The 17,525-nt window shown below is 46.7% G+C and overlaps 1 protein-coding gene and 1 long non-coding RNA gene across 8 annotated transcripts in view; one reads left to right on the top strand and one right to left on the bottom strand.

Annotated features, from left to right (window-relative positions):
- Positions 1-3,787, bottom strand: part of LOC116418594 — a 13,910-nt gene extending 10,123 nt beyond the window's left edge. The window contains exons 1-2 of one of the 2 annotated variants that reach the window (XR_004228694.1): positions 3,082-3,787; positions 1,197-1,850 (exon numbers count right to left, since the gene is read on the bottom strand). This is a non-coding gene — a long non-coding RNA (uncharacterized LOC116418594). The remainder of the gene's footprint in view (positions 1-1,196; positions 1,851-3,081) is intronic. The other variant, XR_004228695.1, reaches the window with a different exon arrangement.
- SPATA13 (spermatogenesis associated 13) overlaps positions 1-17,525 on the top strand; it is an 89,974-nt gene that overhangs the window by 48,830 nt on the left and 23,619 nt on the right. Inside the window, exons 1-2 of one of the 6 annotated variants that reach the window (XM_026454228.2) lie at positions 1,444-1,579; positions 17,267-17,427. The exons of 1 other annotated variant lie outside the window; for it this stretch is intronic. In XM_026454228.2, coding sequence (XP_026310013.1) covers positions 17,385-17,427 — 43 coding nt within the window. In that variant the 5' untranslated portion in view covers positions 1,444-1,579; positions 17,267-17,384. Of the gene's footprint in view, positions 1-1,358; positions 1,580-3,284; positions 3,727-12,181; positions 12,266-17,266; positions 17,428-17,525 lie in introns of those variants that run through there. 4 more of the 6 variants (XM_026454226.2, XM_026454227.2, XM_023190308.3 and 1 more) reach the window with 4 other exon arrangements.

Raw genomic sequence — 17,525 nt, 5'->3', positions numbered from 1 at the left:
GATGGATGGATGGATGGATGGATGGATGGATGGATGGATGGATGGATGGAGGATGGATGGATGGATGGATGGATGGATGGATGGATGGATGAGTCTGTTTTAGAGACAGGATCTAGCTCTGTAACTCAACACTGGAGTGCAGTGGTGTGATTATAGTTTACTGCAACCTCGAACTCCTGGGCCCAAGTGATCTTCCCATCTCAGACTCCTGAGTAACTAGGATGACAGGCATGTGCCACTCTGCCCAGCTAACTTTTTATTTTTTATTTTTTATTTTTAGAGACAGGATCTCACTCTGTCCCCGAGGCTGGAGTACAGTGGTACGATCATAGCTTACTGCAGCCTCCACCTTCTGGGCTCAAGCAATCCTCCCACCTCAGCCTCCTAAGTAGCTGGGACCACAGGCACATGCCACTATGCATGGCTAATATAATTTTCTTTTTTATTAGTAGAGACGAGGCCTCGCTATGTTGCCCAGGCTTGTCTCAAACTCCTGAGCTCAATTGATCCTCCCACCTTGGCGTCCCAAAGTGTTGGGATTATAGGTGTGAGCCACCTTGCCCAGACCTGTTTTTAATTTTTGGAGATAGGGTCTTGCTGTGTTGCCCAGACTGGTCATGAATTTCTGGGCTTAAGCAATCCTCCTGAGTAGTTGGGATTACAGGCATGAGCCAGCACGCCCAGCTTAAACCGCATTTATTAAGAGGTTACTATGAGGTCACTACTTTGCATATATATTATCTCATTGTTCATAAAGTTAAAAAAGCAGTGTCTTCTGCTTATGGGGAAATGGAAGGAAGCTCACTCTTTGTTAACAGTCATTTCACAATGTGAAAGACAGACTTGCTCGTCGTAGATAATTTGGAAAGTATAGAAGAGTATAGAAGAAATAAAAACAACCCAGAATATATTACCTGGAGAGAACTTTACATGTATGCCTTTACATGTATGCCTTTACATGTATACCTTCTGAACAAAATCACTCTTTTAAAGTGATTTCATGAATTTATAGCTAACAATACAATGCCATAACTCAAATTTTTGTCATACCACGGTGTGAAATCCTAACTGTATTTTTGAACTAAGTGACCCCAGTGCTTTTTTCTTGTGAAACAAATACCTTTTGAAAAGCTCTCTGAAAGTTTAACTCAGGTTTAGGGTTTGTAGTTAAAAGCAGCACATACCATTTCTCCTACCTTCACTGAAGGCTCTCAACAGCACCTGATGGCTTGTGAGTGTGTTTGGCTTTGGTGTGTATAGGTTTTGCTTTAGATTAGAAGTTTCTTCTGAAGGCCCCCGCAATGTCACTGTAGCCACTAACCCTTGGTCACACGGAGTGTGGAGCCAGCTGTCAGTTTCTGGGCAGGCTCTGGCTGGGAACGCACACAGCGTCAAAGCAGTGAATAAGCGATTTCTGCAGTTCCCGTAGCTGCCAGCCTGTGCAGTCCTCGGTGATGCTTGGGGACCGGCTCCTCAGTCACACCCCAGTCCTGCTCTGAAGGTTGCCGTTTTCCAAACAGAAGGATGGTAGCTAGAGGAGAGATAGCAAGATTCTGGAGTCTGGAAAGCCTTCACTTGGGTATGTGTGCAGAGAATGGATTGTTGTACTGTGACATGTTGCTCATTCAGCTGTTTCCTTCCCAAGTTGCAGTTCGTTCTTTCTGTCTCTCTCTTTCTCTCTCTCTCTCTCGCTCTGTCTCTCTCACTCACGCTCTCTCTCTCTCTGCTGCTTGTCAGGTGTGAGCATGTGGGGAAAAGCTCATTCTTCTTGTAAAGGGTACTGAGGATAGTTTTAGTTGTGGACATAGTCAGTTGAAGGAATTGGTTTTGTTTATGGCACAGTTGCTTGTCTGGAGGAGAAAATCGTAAGAATCAAGCCTGAACCATCCTCCCTGAGTAAGGGGTCTGGGTTTTGCTGCTGGTATTGTTACTGGTTTTTGCTTCTATTACATGAAATTCCTTTATTCAAGAGTATATTGTTGGGGTGTATAAAAATGTTTCTTGCTAATTTAGGATGTGTGAGGTTTAAGACTGTGAACTGATCTTTGAAAAATAGTTTCCTGTTTTCAAAAGTGACATTACCCAGTATTTGCTTACTGCTTTGTGCCTTATCTCCCGCTTTCTTTTTAGTATTTCTGTGAGTATTGTCAGCTGGACTCTTTGGAGTATTTAAATGTGAAAGAAACAGTCTACTCTTACACTAGGAAGCCGTAAACTCTAATCCTCACATTCTTAAAAGGAAGTAAGAAAAAACAAGACTTCACAGACAGACTTTTCCCTGGCTGCACTACATGGATACAATAGGATGCTTTAGAAACAGATCTTGTCTCTGTTTTCGCCCTAAATAGCCGCCAGCGCCTCGCCTGAAATGAATGGGAACGTAGATGGCAGCTCGAGGCAGCCTGGGGCCCTGTCAGAGCAGTGCAGTTTGTAGTTTGTGCTTTCTTCCTTGTTTTGATTGGTTTCTGTGCTGGCAGAGAGAAAGCAGGGATGTGGTTACGGCTTCTGTGTCTGGTGGATTATCAAAACAAGACTGGCGTGTACTCCGCTTCACCAGCCAAAATTTAGAAAAAAGAAAAAAAAGTTGCCCTGCGATTTCTATATTGAGAACACAGACCACATGAGTGAGAGCGCTCGGCAGTGCTAGCGAGACGGCCCTGGCAAGACCCGGGTGGAGGAAGCGGACGTGCGGGTGCTCCCTCCCAGGGTTCCTGCACCCATGGCCTTGAGCAGGGGTTGTTCATTCCTGCGGGGAGCGCAGCCAGCAGGAACGGGCAGGGGCGGGGGCAGTTGGGTCCTCCAGCGTCCCTCCACCCCCTTCCACAGAGTGGAGGCCAAGGGGAGCCCGACCCAGCCTCCAGCTCTGAGCGGTGCTCCCTCGGTGCTGCTGGAGAAAGAGCATCCCAGAATCCGCCCTCTGCGGCCTTGACCCTCTGCAGCAGTCCCTCGCCTGCCTCACTGAGAGGGGCCTCGGTCCGTGCACTGCGAAAACTGCTGCCGCTCCTATATGCGCTATACTGAGCGAGTACATGTAATAAAATGACAACAAGCACCATATTTAAAACAAATACCAAAGCTTACCTGTGGTGGGTTTTCTTTCATTTGAGAGCCCTGAGGGGCAGGGGAGGTGTTGTGGGGCTCTGACAGACCCTGAGGGACAGCCTAGTGGCTCCCAGGAGGATGCCATGTCAGGGAGGGCGGGTGTGTGGGTTGTCTGCTGTTTTGTGCTGTCCTGTCCTGTCCTGTCCTCCTGTCAGTGTGAGCTGAAGCCGAGCTGGAGACAGGCTCAGAGCAGGATTGCTTTGCTGGCAGCCACACCTGGCTTTGAGTCCAGCCCGCAGCTTGGGGACAGTGACTTAACTTCTTTGAGCCGCAGTTTCCTCCTTCATAACCCAGATAGCAACACTCCAAGATGCTCGTGAGGCTCGCAGGAGGATTTATTCCAGTGCTGAGCGCAGTGCCTGGTGCACTTAAAGACGCCTGGAAGCCAGATGGGTGATTGCTCAGGTCCGTCCAGCCAGCTGGGCAGCCGTCAGAAACTGGGAGGGCTGACGAGACACCAGCCCAGAGAGCTGTCAGGGAGCGGCGGAGCAGAGGAGAGGTCCCAGGATGGATGGGCAGGTGTCAGCCAGAATGGACGGGAGGAGCCGTGCTCAGAGCCAGCAGCCCCAGAACAAGCAGCTCCTGGCTAAGAACAGAAGACAGACACTGTGGGACAAGCCAGAGGTAAAACCTAAGAGCTTTACCACAAGACAGAAGGAAGCCCAGAGCCAACGCCCCAGCTCTGAACTGGAGACAGGACAGAGGCTGGGTTTTGAGAGCAGGAGAGAGTGGAGCTGCTGGCTCGGTTGTGGGGTCTGGAGCCAATGGGATGTTGGCTGCCCAGGGTGCAGGGCCCTACGTTGAATACTGATGTGAAGCTGTACATCGGGAGAATGATTTTTAAAAGCTCCTTAGACTTTAATAACAGATTATCAGTGAGCGTTAAGACTGTCAATTTCTAAGATTCCTTTTGATCTTATTGTTGTCCACATGTTTAAAAGATTGAAAAATACTATTTATGAAGAATGGCTTGAAAGTCTAGATTGGATATACTAGTGACTTTTTCAACAGTAACATTTTACATTCTGGAGCGTGAAACGTATTTCATACTTTAATTCAGTCACCCAACACTGACTGTTAAGCATGTTCCTTGTCTTTCAGAAAGTCATAGCTAGGATAGGAGTAGGGGGAAGATATAAAGGGACAGATACAAACTTAATAATAACTATAATATAAATGTGATGCATATTTTAAAAGAGGTTAGTCTAACATGTTTCTAGAACATCAAAGGCAGATATTGTTATGACAGAGGATCAGGGAGCTGAAAAATAATGGAACCGTCACCAAGCAATGATGGTTACAACTTTTGTTGTTGTTTGGTTGGTTTTTGTTTCTTTAGGTTTATTTTTAAATAGAGACGGGATCTTGTTATGTTGCCCAGGCTGGTCTTGAACTCTTGGCCTCAAGCAATCCTCCTGCCTCAGCCTCCTGAAGTGCTGAGATTCCAGGCATGAGCCACTTCACCCGGCTAGTGGTTAAACTTTTGGAGGATGGGCCAGAATTTGATGGGCTCTTTCGGGTGGGAAGGTTGCCCCAGGTGGAGAGGTCAGCGTGTTGGATGAAAGGAGTTTGTCCTGTTCATTGGAACAAGGAACATTCTATGATACAGATTGGCTAACGCAGAGGTTTCCAGCCAATGCAGTCAGAATCCATTGCCTGCAACTTGCGGCTTGCTGCATGGACAGGCGACAAAAGGCTTATGTCCTAGAACAACCGGAGCCTGTGGTGTGGTTTAAGTAAGCTTCACCTGAAGGTCCAGTCGTTCCCACATTTTTCCAGGTGTCAGACTCAGTTGAGGAGCTTTTCAAAACAAATTCTCAGCATACATTCCCCACCCCCACCACCCAGCCTGACTCAGTGGCCCAGGGCAGGGAGGCTCTTGATTTTTCTAAACGTTTTCCATGTGAATAGATGCCACAGGCACTGGGTGTTTGGGAACCACTGAAGGGGGATGGACCCTGGACGTCGTGCATCATGTTTTGACATTGTCAGTTCCTGTGACCCAGCTCGTCCCTTTGTGTGCATCTCCATGGCCTGAGCTCTTGGAGTGCACCCGTGGTTTCAGCCCACGGAGCAGCAGCCCATGACAGCTGCTCCCGGCTGTGAACACGAGCCGCCCGCCTGGGCTGGCCATTTCCGTTTTTAAGATGGGAAGTCAGAATGGCTTATCTCAACTCTGAGGAAGTCTGAGCGATCAGCGAGAGGTTTTCTCAAATGCATGGTTTTAGCAGATTATTTTAAGAGTGGGGGAATTTCCCTGAAGTCAAGGGAGGGGAAGTTCCCCACCAAGGACTAATGCTGGGTGGGAGATGCTGGCCAGGAACCAGCTGCTCATTAGCTAGGCACTGTTGGTGGAGACTGCCTCATGAAAATAGCTAAAATCTGTATCTCCTCCTTGTCAAGTGCCTGATGTGTTAGATCTCACCTCCCTTTCCTTTAACAAAACACCTCAACCCTCCACCCTGTTACCACACCCTCACCAGGACTACCCTCCCCCACTTATAAGTCAGGGGCTTTTTTTTTTTCCTGATGTCTTCTCTAACTGTATTTGTAACAGTCCTTCCGATTTAAAACAAAATGACACCTTCCGTATGGCTACCACGTTGTTCTCTGTAGTAGTTCCTAAAGCTATCACTGGCCAGGGCTGAAAATGTGGACTGGGCGTTTACTCCCTGACAGCTGCAGCCAGGAGGAAAGCAGGGATGGGGAGGAAGAGGAGACGTTAGCGTGAGGGACGGACTGGGGAAGGACCGCTGCGGCCCCAGGAGTCAGGAGCCCCCAGAAGGCAGTGTTTCTAGGGGTGATGGTTAACCATGAGTATTGAACAAGACCATTATAAATCCACGTGATCACATTTTTGGAGTTGACAGTACTCTGTGGAACAGACGTGTTCTCTTGAAATTGTCCCCAGTCAGAGAAGGGCTGATGGTCAGCACGCAGTTTTGATGATGGAGCATGTGCTCCTTCTACCTGACTGACGCTGCGGGAAATGTCGTCGAAAGAGCCTGCTCTGTCTGCTCTCAGATTGATTGTATGTAGGCATTTGGGGTTTTAAAACTGATTCCAATTTGGAGCAGTCCTTGCTTCTTGTGTACAAGATCGTTTTGGAAAATGGCTTTTTGGGCCAGGTGCAGTGGCTCATGCCTGTAATCCCAGCACTTTGGGAAGCCAAGGCAGGTGGATCACCTGAGGTCAGGAGTTTGAGACCAGCCTGGCCGACATGGTGAAACCCCATCTCTACTAAAACTACAAAAATTAGCTGGATGTGGTGGCAGACACCTGTAATGTCAGCTACTCGGTAGGCTGAGGCAGGAGAGTCGCTTGAACCCTGGAGGCAGAGGTTGCAGTGAGCTGAGATTGTGCCACTGCACTCCAGCCTGGGCGACAGAGCAAGACCTTGCCCTCCCCCAAAAAATGTTTTTCCACACCTGTTTTTTCAACAAAAGAAACTACAGTTGGTGAGAATGTGGAGAACTTGCACTGTTGGTGGGAATGAGAAATGATGCAGCCATTGTGGAAAACGGTATGGAGGGCCCTCAAAAAATTAAGATTAGAATTACCGTTTGATCCAGTATGCTAAAGAATTGAAAGCAGGATCTCAAAAAGATAGTAGCACATTACTCACAATAGCCAAGTGGTAAAAGCAGCCCAACTGTTTACCCACAAACAGATAAACAGAATGTGGTGTGTATACACACAATGGAATATTTTGGGGTTTTTTTTTTCCTTTTTTAAAAATCAATAGAAGTGCTGCCAGACAATGGAATATTATATAGTGTTTAAAAAGAAGGAAATGCTAACACTTGGTACACATGAATGGATGTCAAGGACATTATGCTTAGTGAAATAAACCAGCCATACAAAGACATATACTGTATGATTCCATTCATATGAAGTACCTAAAGTGGTCACCATCATAGAAACAGAAAGTGGAAAGGTGGTTGCCAAGGAACACGAGAGGAAGAAGAGAAAAGTAATGTTAAAGAAGTGTGGCAGTTTTGCAAGATGAAAAAGTTCTGTCACATAACAGTATGAATGTACTTGACACTGCTGAACTGGAACTGTGTGCTTAAAAGTGGTTAAGATGGTGAAATTTAATGTTATGTGTTCATCACATAGGAGGAAAGAAACAACATTTACTTTTTAATTAATATATTCATTTCTCCTGATTTTGGTGACATACATTTTGAGAATTTATAATAGCTTTACAGCATCGAAATTCCCCTAGATAAGAAGCCACCATTATTAACTTTTATCTGTAGTTGAGGATCGAAGCCCATTGAAGTCAGTGAGGAATGGAACATAAAGAGGTGAAGGCAGCAGCAGCACCGGCCTGTGGATCTGGTGACCGTGAGGAACTCTGCCCAGCGGAACTGGCCTGGGCTTTGACGCGCTGTGGACTATGACATGTAGGATTTTTCAGCTGAACTGCAAATTGCTGTTTCCCCATCAGCCATTCGTAATTCAACCGAACAATGTCTATTGAGAGTATGTGACACTTTAAAAAGTGTTCAGGTAGAGTGGAGTCAGATTACAGAGAAGACACACTGTAGAATAATTTTGTCATGAAGCAATAGACAACTCCCATGTCATTTCTTGTGACATCATAAAACCACGGTTTTAAGAAGTTCACCTTGGAAGTAATATATAGGATGGCTTGGGGAGGGAAACAGAGTCATGAAGACTGGCTGGGGGATGTTTCTAGCTACAGTCTCAGATGAGCATAGGGGTGGGAGTCAGAGAGACCTGGGTTCCCATCCTGGTTCGGACCCAGCCCCTGTGTAGCCCTGATAAATGACTCAACTTCTTGGAACCTCAGTTTCCACATCAGCAATTTGCAGTTCAATTGAAAATCACATACTGCGTGCCTTCTGTATGCCAGATACTATGCTAGGGGCTGGAAAGACAAAAATCAAACATCTGTCTTTTGCTTTAAGCCTGTCCTGTCCACACACAGAAGGACAGTAAGCGTGGGGAATCCTAGAAAACCACCAGGCTTAGACGAAGCATCAAAGCATAGCGCAAAGATTCTTCCTGTCTAGACATCAGACACTGAGAACCCACTCCAGAAAACACACTTAAATTATGGGACACAGGAGTCATTAACTTTAAGGGACTTTAAAATCGTGAAAGTGGTTGGGGTGGTGAAGGGAAAAGGATACAACCAGAAAATGGAATCAGGTCCTTGACAGGCCCCACTGGGAGCGGGGATTGGGAGTCGGAAGAAAGGGTTAGTGAAGGGAGCTCCGGGGAGGGCAGGACATATGGCTGCTCTCCAGAATGGGAGCAAAACACCCAGATTTGGATACTAAGACTGTTTTCAATATCATTTTGTCTTGTTACAAGTAACAGAGCCACTGCTGGGGGAGGCAGTTCCGCCCAGTGGGTAAGAGTTAGATGGCCTGGGCCTGCTGCACATAGCTGTGTGTTATTGGGACTTGAGTTTCCTTATCTCGAAATGGGGACAACTGACAGTACCTCCCATGTAGCATTGTCATGAGGATTGTATGAACCTGTTCACCTCCACAGCTTAAATCAGTGCCTAGCACATTATAGGTGCCTGATAAAATAACATCTTGCAAATTCTATTTTTATTTTATTTTTTTAATTTATAGAGATGGGTCTTATTATGTTGCCCAGGCTGGTCTCAAACTCCTGGGCTCAAGGGATCTTCCTGCCTCAGTCTTCCAAAGTGCTGGGATTACAGGCCTGAGCTACCGTGCCCAGCCACATCTTGCAATTCTATACTTTTGTTCAGTTTACGGGGTGCTTTCATATATCATCATTCCACTTGAAGCTCAAAACACACCAATAACAAGTACTTGTTCAGAATGTATAAACAACCCTGAGAGACGGGTATTATCATCCACATTCAACAGGTGAAAAAAAAGAAAGAAAGAAACTTGACCAAGGACTCATGCTCAAAACAGAAAAATATAGACAAGAAAAAAATGTGCATCGCTGTCATTTAAAGGCAAGTTCATCTGACCCCAAAGCCTTGCACAAAGTCCACATGCTATACTTCTTCCCTTCCCTTCCCTTCCTCCTTCCTTCCCTCGTTCCTTCCCTCCTCCTTCCCCCCCCCCCCCCCCCCCCCCCCCCTTCGCTCCCATGTGTGCCAGGCGGGTTTAGGTATTAGGAACACAGTTAAGAATAAAGCAGACAAGCATTACTGCCTTTCTGGAGCTTACATTCTGGACAGTGAACAGAATACATTAGACGGTGACAAAAGCTAGGGAGAAAACTAAACCGGGGGAGACGGTAGAGTAAAAGTGAGGGTTGTGGTTTTAAGTGGGATGGTGAAGGTGAGAGAGGGCGCCAGTGTGTGTGTACCTGGGGAGAGCCATCAGGCACACAAACAGCGGCCCTGGGCAAGGAGTGCCTGCGGTCTTTGCAGCCAGGAGCCATTGGTTGGAGAGGGATGGGAGGCACAGTGTATCTGGGGAGAGGTCTTAAGAATTTTGAGTCTCTCCCTTGTGGATGATTCTGAGCAGAGGAGTGACACAATCCAGTCTAGGAATGGTTTGCCAGCATCGCTCTGGCAGCTTCGGCCTGCCGGGGGCAGTGGTGGCAGCAGGAAGACCAGGAGGGGCTGCTGGAGGGAGCCCAAAGCTGTGTGGGAACCCAGGCTTAAGGTGGTGGGAGGGGACCCAGGCTTGAGTGGTGGGAGAGGGGTAAGAGGTAGCGAGATTCTGGACACCTTCAGGAACTTGAGTCAGATCTGCCAGTGAGTGGGTCGTGGGGATGTGAGAGGCAGAAGAATAACCTCTGAATAGGTAAAACATACAGGCTAATGCCTACTTTACAGATGGGAACACTGAAGCTGAAAGAACTGAAGTGACTTGCACCAAGGTCATTGAGTTAGGAAGTTAGTGAAGCAAGGACATTGACCCGGAATTTTCACTCCAGGCGCCATGCCTTTCCCTCGTCCGTGTTGCGAGACTCTTGCCCCTGGCCTCTGCCCCCCTCACCTGCCAGGACTGAGTCAGCCGCCGCATGAGCGCCTCGAGCCGTCTTACTTCCGCAGCGTTGCTGACCGCTAATCCATGATGTTGAAACAGTGGCTGTTGAAACCTCTCTTGTGATTAACCTTGGCCAGAGTTGTCTTTTTTTCTTTCCTTTTTTTCTTTTGGGACAAAGTCTTGCTCTCTTGCCCAGGCTGGAGTATAGTGGTACAATCAGAGCTCATTGCAGACTGGAAATCCTAGACTCAAGCCATCCTCCCGCCTCAGCCTCCCAAGTAGCTGGGACTACAGGTGCGCACCCCTGCCCCCGGCAGAGCTGTTTTGCTAAGTGTTTATGGAAAACTCAGAGAGCCGTCGGTATTTCCAGTCCATGTCTCTGTCCAGAAGGTTTTCTCCTGGTACCTCCTGTAAAGGTCTAACACTTTTCAATAGACTCCTGTTAATTGTGAATTTATGCACGAATACAACCTGCTTTTTTTTCTTTCTTTACTGATTTTCACAGCAACAGCTAGATCATGGTAAAGAATTCTCCCTTGGAAAACACTGTTGAGTTCTTCGAGGAGAAAGTATCGTTTTCAGAGCTTTGCTCTGGGTGGGAAGCCCCAATGCCTTTCTTTTACTGAGATTCACTTTTTTTGTTGTTGTTGGTTTTTTTTTTTTTTTTTTTTTGCCTTTGTTTTTTTGAGATTCACTTTTTTTTTTTTTTTGCTCAACCATGGTTTAAACTGATAAGGAAAAATGCTGTTGGTACCAGACAGTGCCAGATCAGTGCTTGCAAAATTGGAAGATCCCTGCTGCTTTAGGCATCTGACACGCAGAGTTTGTGTATATTCTCCTCACCCAGGAGCATCAGGATATCTCAGCCAGTAAGCAGCACAGTTCTTGGGCCTCGTGGTCTGAGCAGGGTTAGAGAAGGCTCCAAAGTTAGAGAAGGCTTTTGTCTTAAGTGCTGTTTCCCTTGGAGTCTAAGACATACTCATGCATGAAAAAATGATGTGCTTCCTCAAGGCGTCCCCCAAGGACCCCGAAACACACACACCAGCAAAGCATACTAGACTAGGTGACCTCCTGCTCTCCACCCGTACGCACCCTGACCTAGCATAGGAAGCAGAAGTTACATTTAAAATCAAACAGTCACCACGCATTGTGCAGGCCTTAATGTGTTTCTCAGACAGCACAGGTCTGGCTTTCTCAGGACCTCCAGCCACACCCCCAGCAAGATAGACACAGATCCACACACGACCCCCAGCAAGACAGGTGTGGATTCCCACAAGCATAGCTGGCTCCCTGCTGCCCACCCACCCGTGCTCCCAGGGTGCACTCCCTTCTCCGGAGGCACCAGGCCCTGCCATGCCCCTGACAGCCGTCCCCTCTCCTTTAATGAGCAGGTAAGAAAGCTAGGGCCCAGAAGGTAACACCAAGGCTGTGGAGTGCTTTCTTCTGGCCCTTGCTTTGTGCTCAGGCCCAGGAATTTACTCCTCCCCCACCCCGGTCTCTCAGTCTCTTAGACAGCCCACTTTTCCTCCCAGACACAGGCCCTGACCTTTCCTGACCAAGACTGGGGATGGGCCCAGGCAGGGGAGTGGAGGTGGGTAGAGGGTAACTGGCACCATGCACTCAGAGCCTGGAACCCTGACTTGGTGCACGCTGAGAGCTCTCCCCCAGCTTCCATTGTCAGCTGGTCCAAGGTTCCCTGGCTGTTGCGGTGTCCGGTGCACCTGTCTGGGTGGTTTCACGGCTAGGGTACAGGTGCAGACCCATGTGCCATGCCTCACTGTGGTGTGTGCTGTCACGGATGTAGGCAGCTGGCTCCCCTGGAATCACAGAGGGTTCTGGAGAGGAGGTGATGGTGGCTGGGATGTGGGGGTTTCTCTGAGACGGGCACCCCTGGCAGAGGGGGAAGCAATTGGAAAGCCAGGGCCCGTGAGCAGACCCAGCTCAGGGGGCACCACTGAGAGGTGCTGTGTCCAGAGCTCAGGCTTACAGGACTGGGGCTGCCAGGTGGGAGGTGGCCTGAGCACAGTCTCAGAGAGGGGCTGGGGCCGGGCTGGGAGAGGTGCCGCTGGCGGCATGCGCACAGCTTCCTGCTTTCCCTCCGTCCTGTTTCAGGAGCTCCGTGCATCATGAGTGCATGAGCTTGAACTCCTCCTCGTCATCATGGCACTGTCTCTGCTTGGAAAGAAAGACCTAAAATGCTGGTGCATGAAATACTACTTCTGCAGTGTTGATTACCCCTGTTATTACGGATCTTTTTCCGTGTTTATCATTGTTCTAGTGTCAGATTCCTGGGCTCTGTTTACAGAATCGGTTGCTTCTGACAGCAGTGTGGCTGAAATGATGAGGGGAGGGGAGGAGAGGCATGAGGGAAGCAGGAGGCCAAGCATGGTGGTGGGGGGGGGGGGTCTGGGGCTGGACGTGTGTCTGCTGAGCACCTGGCACATGGCCAGTGCGGATAAGATGAGCTGTGCATAAAAAATGCAGGTTGCATTGATCCAAATATAAAACATCTCCCCAAGAACTCTTCAGTCAGAAACCAGGCCCATCCTTTTCTAGTCAAGTAACTAGAAACATGGATTTGCCAAGTCCCTGAGAAAAGCAAGTCCGTGGAGCACCATCCCAGGGCAACCTTCAGCCAGCCCTCTGTCCTTCCCAGCACACCGGCTTGTCCCTCAGACTTCTGCTTTTTGTTAGATCTCCAGGGAACTTGGAATTTTTCCAAAACGTCCTTGACCCTATCTCTTGCTGCAGGCATGAACTTGGCCTCCCGACATGGATCTCAGTTCCTGATGCCATTTCCTGGGGCCGCTCCTGTTGCTGCCCACTCCCACTAACTGTGTTCTCCCCAGCTGGCTTCCCTGGCCCCAGGCTCTGCGCCAACAGCTCTTCCTCCACGTCCTGGCAAAGTCTGTCATTAGCCCAGCCCTCACCGGGCGGGACACCTTCACCACAGTAGCACTCTCTGTGGAGTTCCAGCTGTGGTCAAGGAGGCTAAGAGTTTCACACGCGTTCTGTCGCCTGATTCTTCAAAAAGGACACGAAGCCCAGATAAATGAAGTCACTTGGTTTAGGTCCCATGCCCACAGAAGGGCAGGACCAGAATTCAGAGCAGCCTCTGTGATGCTAAAACCTCTTCTCTTTCTGTCGTATGAGGGGACTCTGCTTAGGTCCTGTGGCTTCCTCCCTCCGAACCCTGGAACCCGGGATGAACTCCAGCCTGTGAGGCCCCTCTGTGTGCCCCCGATCGTTGCAGTCTCGTCTTCCATGAGATGTGCTGGGCGTCCGTGCAGCATGTGCTTCGTATCAGCCACCTTCGATTCGCAATCGGGGGCCATGACACTGTTCTGAGTAGTCTGCCCCTCTTCCGGGAAGCCTTTCCCTGACTGAGGAGGATTCCTTTCTTTTAAAAATCCTGCCACTTGCTTCGGACTCTCCTTAGATTATATTTCCACTTCCTGGCTGCAGTCATCAGTATTTGGGGGTTTTGTTTGTTTGTTTGTTTTTACTTTAAGTTCTAGGGTACATGTACACAACATTCAGGTTTGTTATATACGTGTACATGTGCCATGTTGGTGGGCTGCACCCATCAACTTGTCATTTACTTTAGGTATATCTCCTAATGCTATCCCTCCCCCCTACCCCCACCCCACAACAGGCCTGGTGTGTGATGTTCCCCTTCCTGTGTCCAAGTGCTCTCATTGTTCAGTTCCCACCTATGAGTGAGAACATGCGGTGTTTGGTTTTCTGTCCTTGTGATAGTTTGCTGAGAATGATGGTTTCCGTCTTCATCGATATCCCTACAAAGGACATGAACTCATCATTTTTTATGGCTTCATAGTATTCCATGATATATATGTGCCACTTTTTCTTAATGGAGTCTGTCATCATTGGACATTTGGGTTGGTTCCAAGTCTTTGCCATTGTGAATAGTGCCACAATAAACATACATGTGCATGTGTCTTTACAGCAGCATGATTTATAATCCTTTGGGTATATACCCAGTAATGGGACAGCTGAGTCAAATGATATTTCTAGTTCTAGATCCCTGAGGAATCGCCACACTGTCTTCCAGAATGGTTTAACTAGTTTGCAGTCCCACCAACGGTGTGAAAGTGTTCCTGTTTCTCCACATCCTCTCCAGCACCTGTTGTTTCCTGACTTTTTAATGATCATCATTCTAACTGGTGTGAGATGGTATCTCATTGTGGTTTTGATTTGCATTTCTCTGATAGCCAGTGATGATGAGCATTTTTTCATGTGTCTGTTGGCTGCGTAAATTTCTTTTGAGAAGCGTCTGTTCATATCCTTTGCCCACTTTTTGATGGGATTGTTTTTTTCTTGTAAATTTGTTTGAGTTCTTTGTAGATTCTAGATATTAGCCCTTTGTCAGATGAGTAGATTGCAAAAATTTTCTCCCATTCTGTAGGTTGCCTGTTCACTCTGATCATAGTTTCTTTTGCTGTGCAGGAGCTCTTCAGTTTAATTGATCCTATTTGTCAATTTTGGCTTTTGTTGCTATTGCTTTTTGTGTTTTAGACATGAAGTCCTTGCCCATGCCTATATCCTGAATGGCATTGCCTAGGTTTTCTTCTAGGGTTTCTGTGGTTTTAGGTCTAACATTTAAGTCTCTAATCAATCTTGAATTAATTTTTGTATAAGGTATAAGGAAGGGATCCAGTTTCAGCTTTCCACAGGTGGCTAGCCAGTTTTCCTAGCACCATTTGTTAAATCGGGAATCCTTTCCCCATTTCTTGTTTTTGTCAGGTTTGTCAAAGACCAGATAGTTGTACATGTGTGGTATTATTTCTGAGGGCTCTGTTCTGTTCCATTGGTCTATATCTCTGTTTTGGTACCACTACCATGCTGTTTTGGTTACTGTAGCCTTGTAGTATAGTTTGAAGTCACGTAGCATGATGCCTCCAGCTTTGTTCTTTTGGCTTAGGATTGTCTTGGCAATGCGGGGTCTTTTTTGGTTCCATATGAACTTTAAAGTAGTTTTTTCCAATTCTGTGAAGGAAGTCATTGGTAGCTTGATGGGGATGGCATTGAATCTATAAATTACTTTGGGCAGTATAGCCATTTTCACAATATTGATTCTTCCTATCCATAAGCATGGAATATTCTTCCATTTGTTTGTATCCTCTTTTATTTCATTGAACAGTGGTTTGTAGTTCTCCTGGAAGAGGTCCTTCACATCCCTTGTAAGTTGGATTCCTAGGTATTTTATTCTCTTTGAAGCAATTGTGAATGGGAGTTCACTCATGATTTGGCTCTCTGTTTGCTGTTATTGGTGTATAGGAATGCTTGTGATTTTTGCACATTGATTTTGTATCCTGAGACTTTGCTGAAGTTGCTTATCAGCTTAAGGAGATTTTGGGCTGAGACTATGGGGTTTTCTAGATATACAATCATGTCATCTGCAAACAGGGACAATATGACTTCCTCTTTTCCTAATTGAATATCCTTTATTTCTTTCTGCTGCCTGATTGTCCTGGCCAGAACTTCCAACACTATGTTGAATAGGAGTGGTGAGAGAGGGCATCCCTGTCTTGTGCCAGTTTTCAAAGGGAATGCTTCCAGTTTTTGTCCATTCAGTATGATATCTGATGTGGGTTTGTCATAAATGGCTCTTATTTTGAGATACGTCCCATCAATACCTAATTTAATGGGAGTTTTTAGCATGAAGGGCTTTGAATTTTGTCAGAGGCCTTTTCTGCATCTATTGAGATAATCATGTGGTTTTTGTCTTTGGTTCTGTTTATATGCTGGATTACGTTTATTGATTTGCATATGTTGAACCATTCTTGCAAAAATCAGTGAATCCAGAAGCTGGTTTTTTTGAAAAGATCAACAAAATTGATAGACTGCTAGCAAGACTAATAAGGAAGAAAAGAGGGAAGAATCAAATAGATGCAATAAAAAATGATAAAGGGGATATCACCAGTGATCTCACAGAAATACAAACTACCATCAGAGAATACTATAAATATGTCTACTCAAATAAACTAGAAAATCTAGAAGAACTGGATAAATTCCTGGACACAAAAGCCAGGAAGAAGTTGAATCTCTGAATAGACCAATAACAGGCTCTGAAATTGAGGCAATAATTAATAACTTACCAACCAAAAAAAGTCCAGGACCAAATAGATTCACAGTCAAATTCTAGCAGAGGTACAAGGAGGAACTGGTACCATTCCTTCTGAAACTATTCCAATCAATAGAAAAAGAGGGAATCCTCCCTAACTCATTTTATGAGGCCAACATCATCCTGATACCAAAGCCTGGTAGAGACACAACAAAAAAAGAGAATTTTAGACCAATATCCCTGATGAACATCGATGCAAAAATCGTCAATAAAGTATTCAGGTTTTCTTGCATCCCCTTAAGGACAGGGGTCATTGTCCCCAGCGCCTGACAGTCATTCCGCTGGAAAAAATAGTGATCCATCGCTTCTCGGCGTTTTGGCTCAGATCAAGTGGAAAAATAGTGATGGAGACATCCTTGAACTTGCACAGGAAGGCTGAGGCCATGAGTCTGAAAGAAGACACTGCTCTTTGACAGATTGTTGGTTTTGCCGAGGGTGGTTCATTGTCCCAAGAAAGAAAATCTGACTACCAGGGTGGCCAATCTAAAAGGCTGCACCGTCCTTAAAAGATCTCTCTTGGCCAGGCGCGATGGCTCATGCCTGTAATCCCAGCACTTTGGGAGGCCGAGGCAGGTGGATCACGAGGTCAGGAGATTGAGCTCATCCTGGCTAACATGGTGAAACCCTGTCTCTACTAAAAATACAAAAAAATTAGCCAGGCGTAGTGGCGGGCGCCTGTAGTCTCAGCTACTCGGGAGGCTGAGGCTGGAGAATGTCAGGAACCCGAGAGGTGGAACTTGCAGTGAGCTGAGATCGCGCCACTGCACTCCAGCCTACGTGACAGAGCGAGACTCTGTCTCGGAAAAAAAATATATATATATATACACACACACACATATATATATCCTTCTCTCTCTTTTCTGGTAAAAGTACTATATAATTCCTCATTCTCATATTTTGAGTTCTGAGCCTTTCAAATATGTATGGAGAGTAAGAATGATGGCACATTTCTACTCAAGACACTGTTGGGATGTACTGGTTTTGGTAGTGCTGCCTTGCAGATAAAGGATGGAAGCAGAATATTGGATCATCTTTTTCATCTTCTTTACCTCCTCAGGCTTCCCAGCACATTGCTTGGCAGCATTGTTAGCTGTGTTTATGCTGTTAATATCCAGGGCGGAGCACAGACTTCCGACTATATTACACATAATGCCCTGACGGTCTTCACTCTGCAAATGGTATCGTGTTGGCAATATGACGGTCTTCACTCTGCAAATGGTATCGTGTTGGCAATACGCTCTCTTAACATTCCACCTCTCACTTAATGTCACACTGAACTACAGCTCTTAACTTTGGAGTAATGTAAATATTTTCTA

The sequence above is a fragment of the Piliocolobus tephrosceles genome, chromosome X (genome assembly GCF_002776525.5).
Source record: "Piliocolobus tephrosceles isolate RC106 chromosome X, ASM277652v3, whole genome shotgun sequence".
Taxonomy (NCBI): Eukaryota; Metazoa; Chordata; class Mammalia; order Primates; family Cercopithecidae; genus Piliocolobus; species Piliocolobus tephrosceles.
This window is presented reverse-complemented; position numbering and strand designations above follow the sequence as displayed.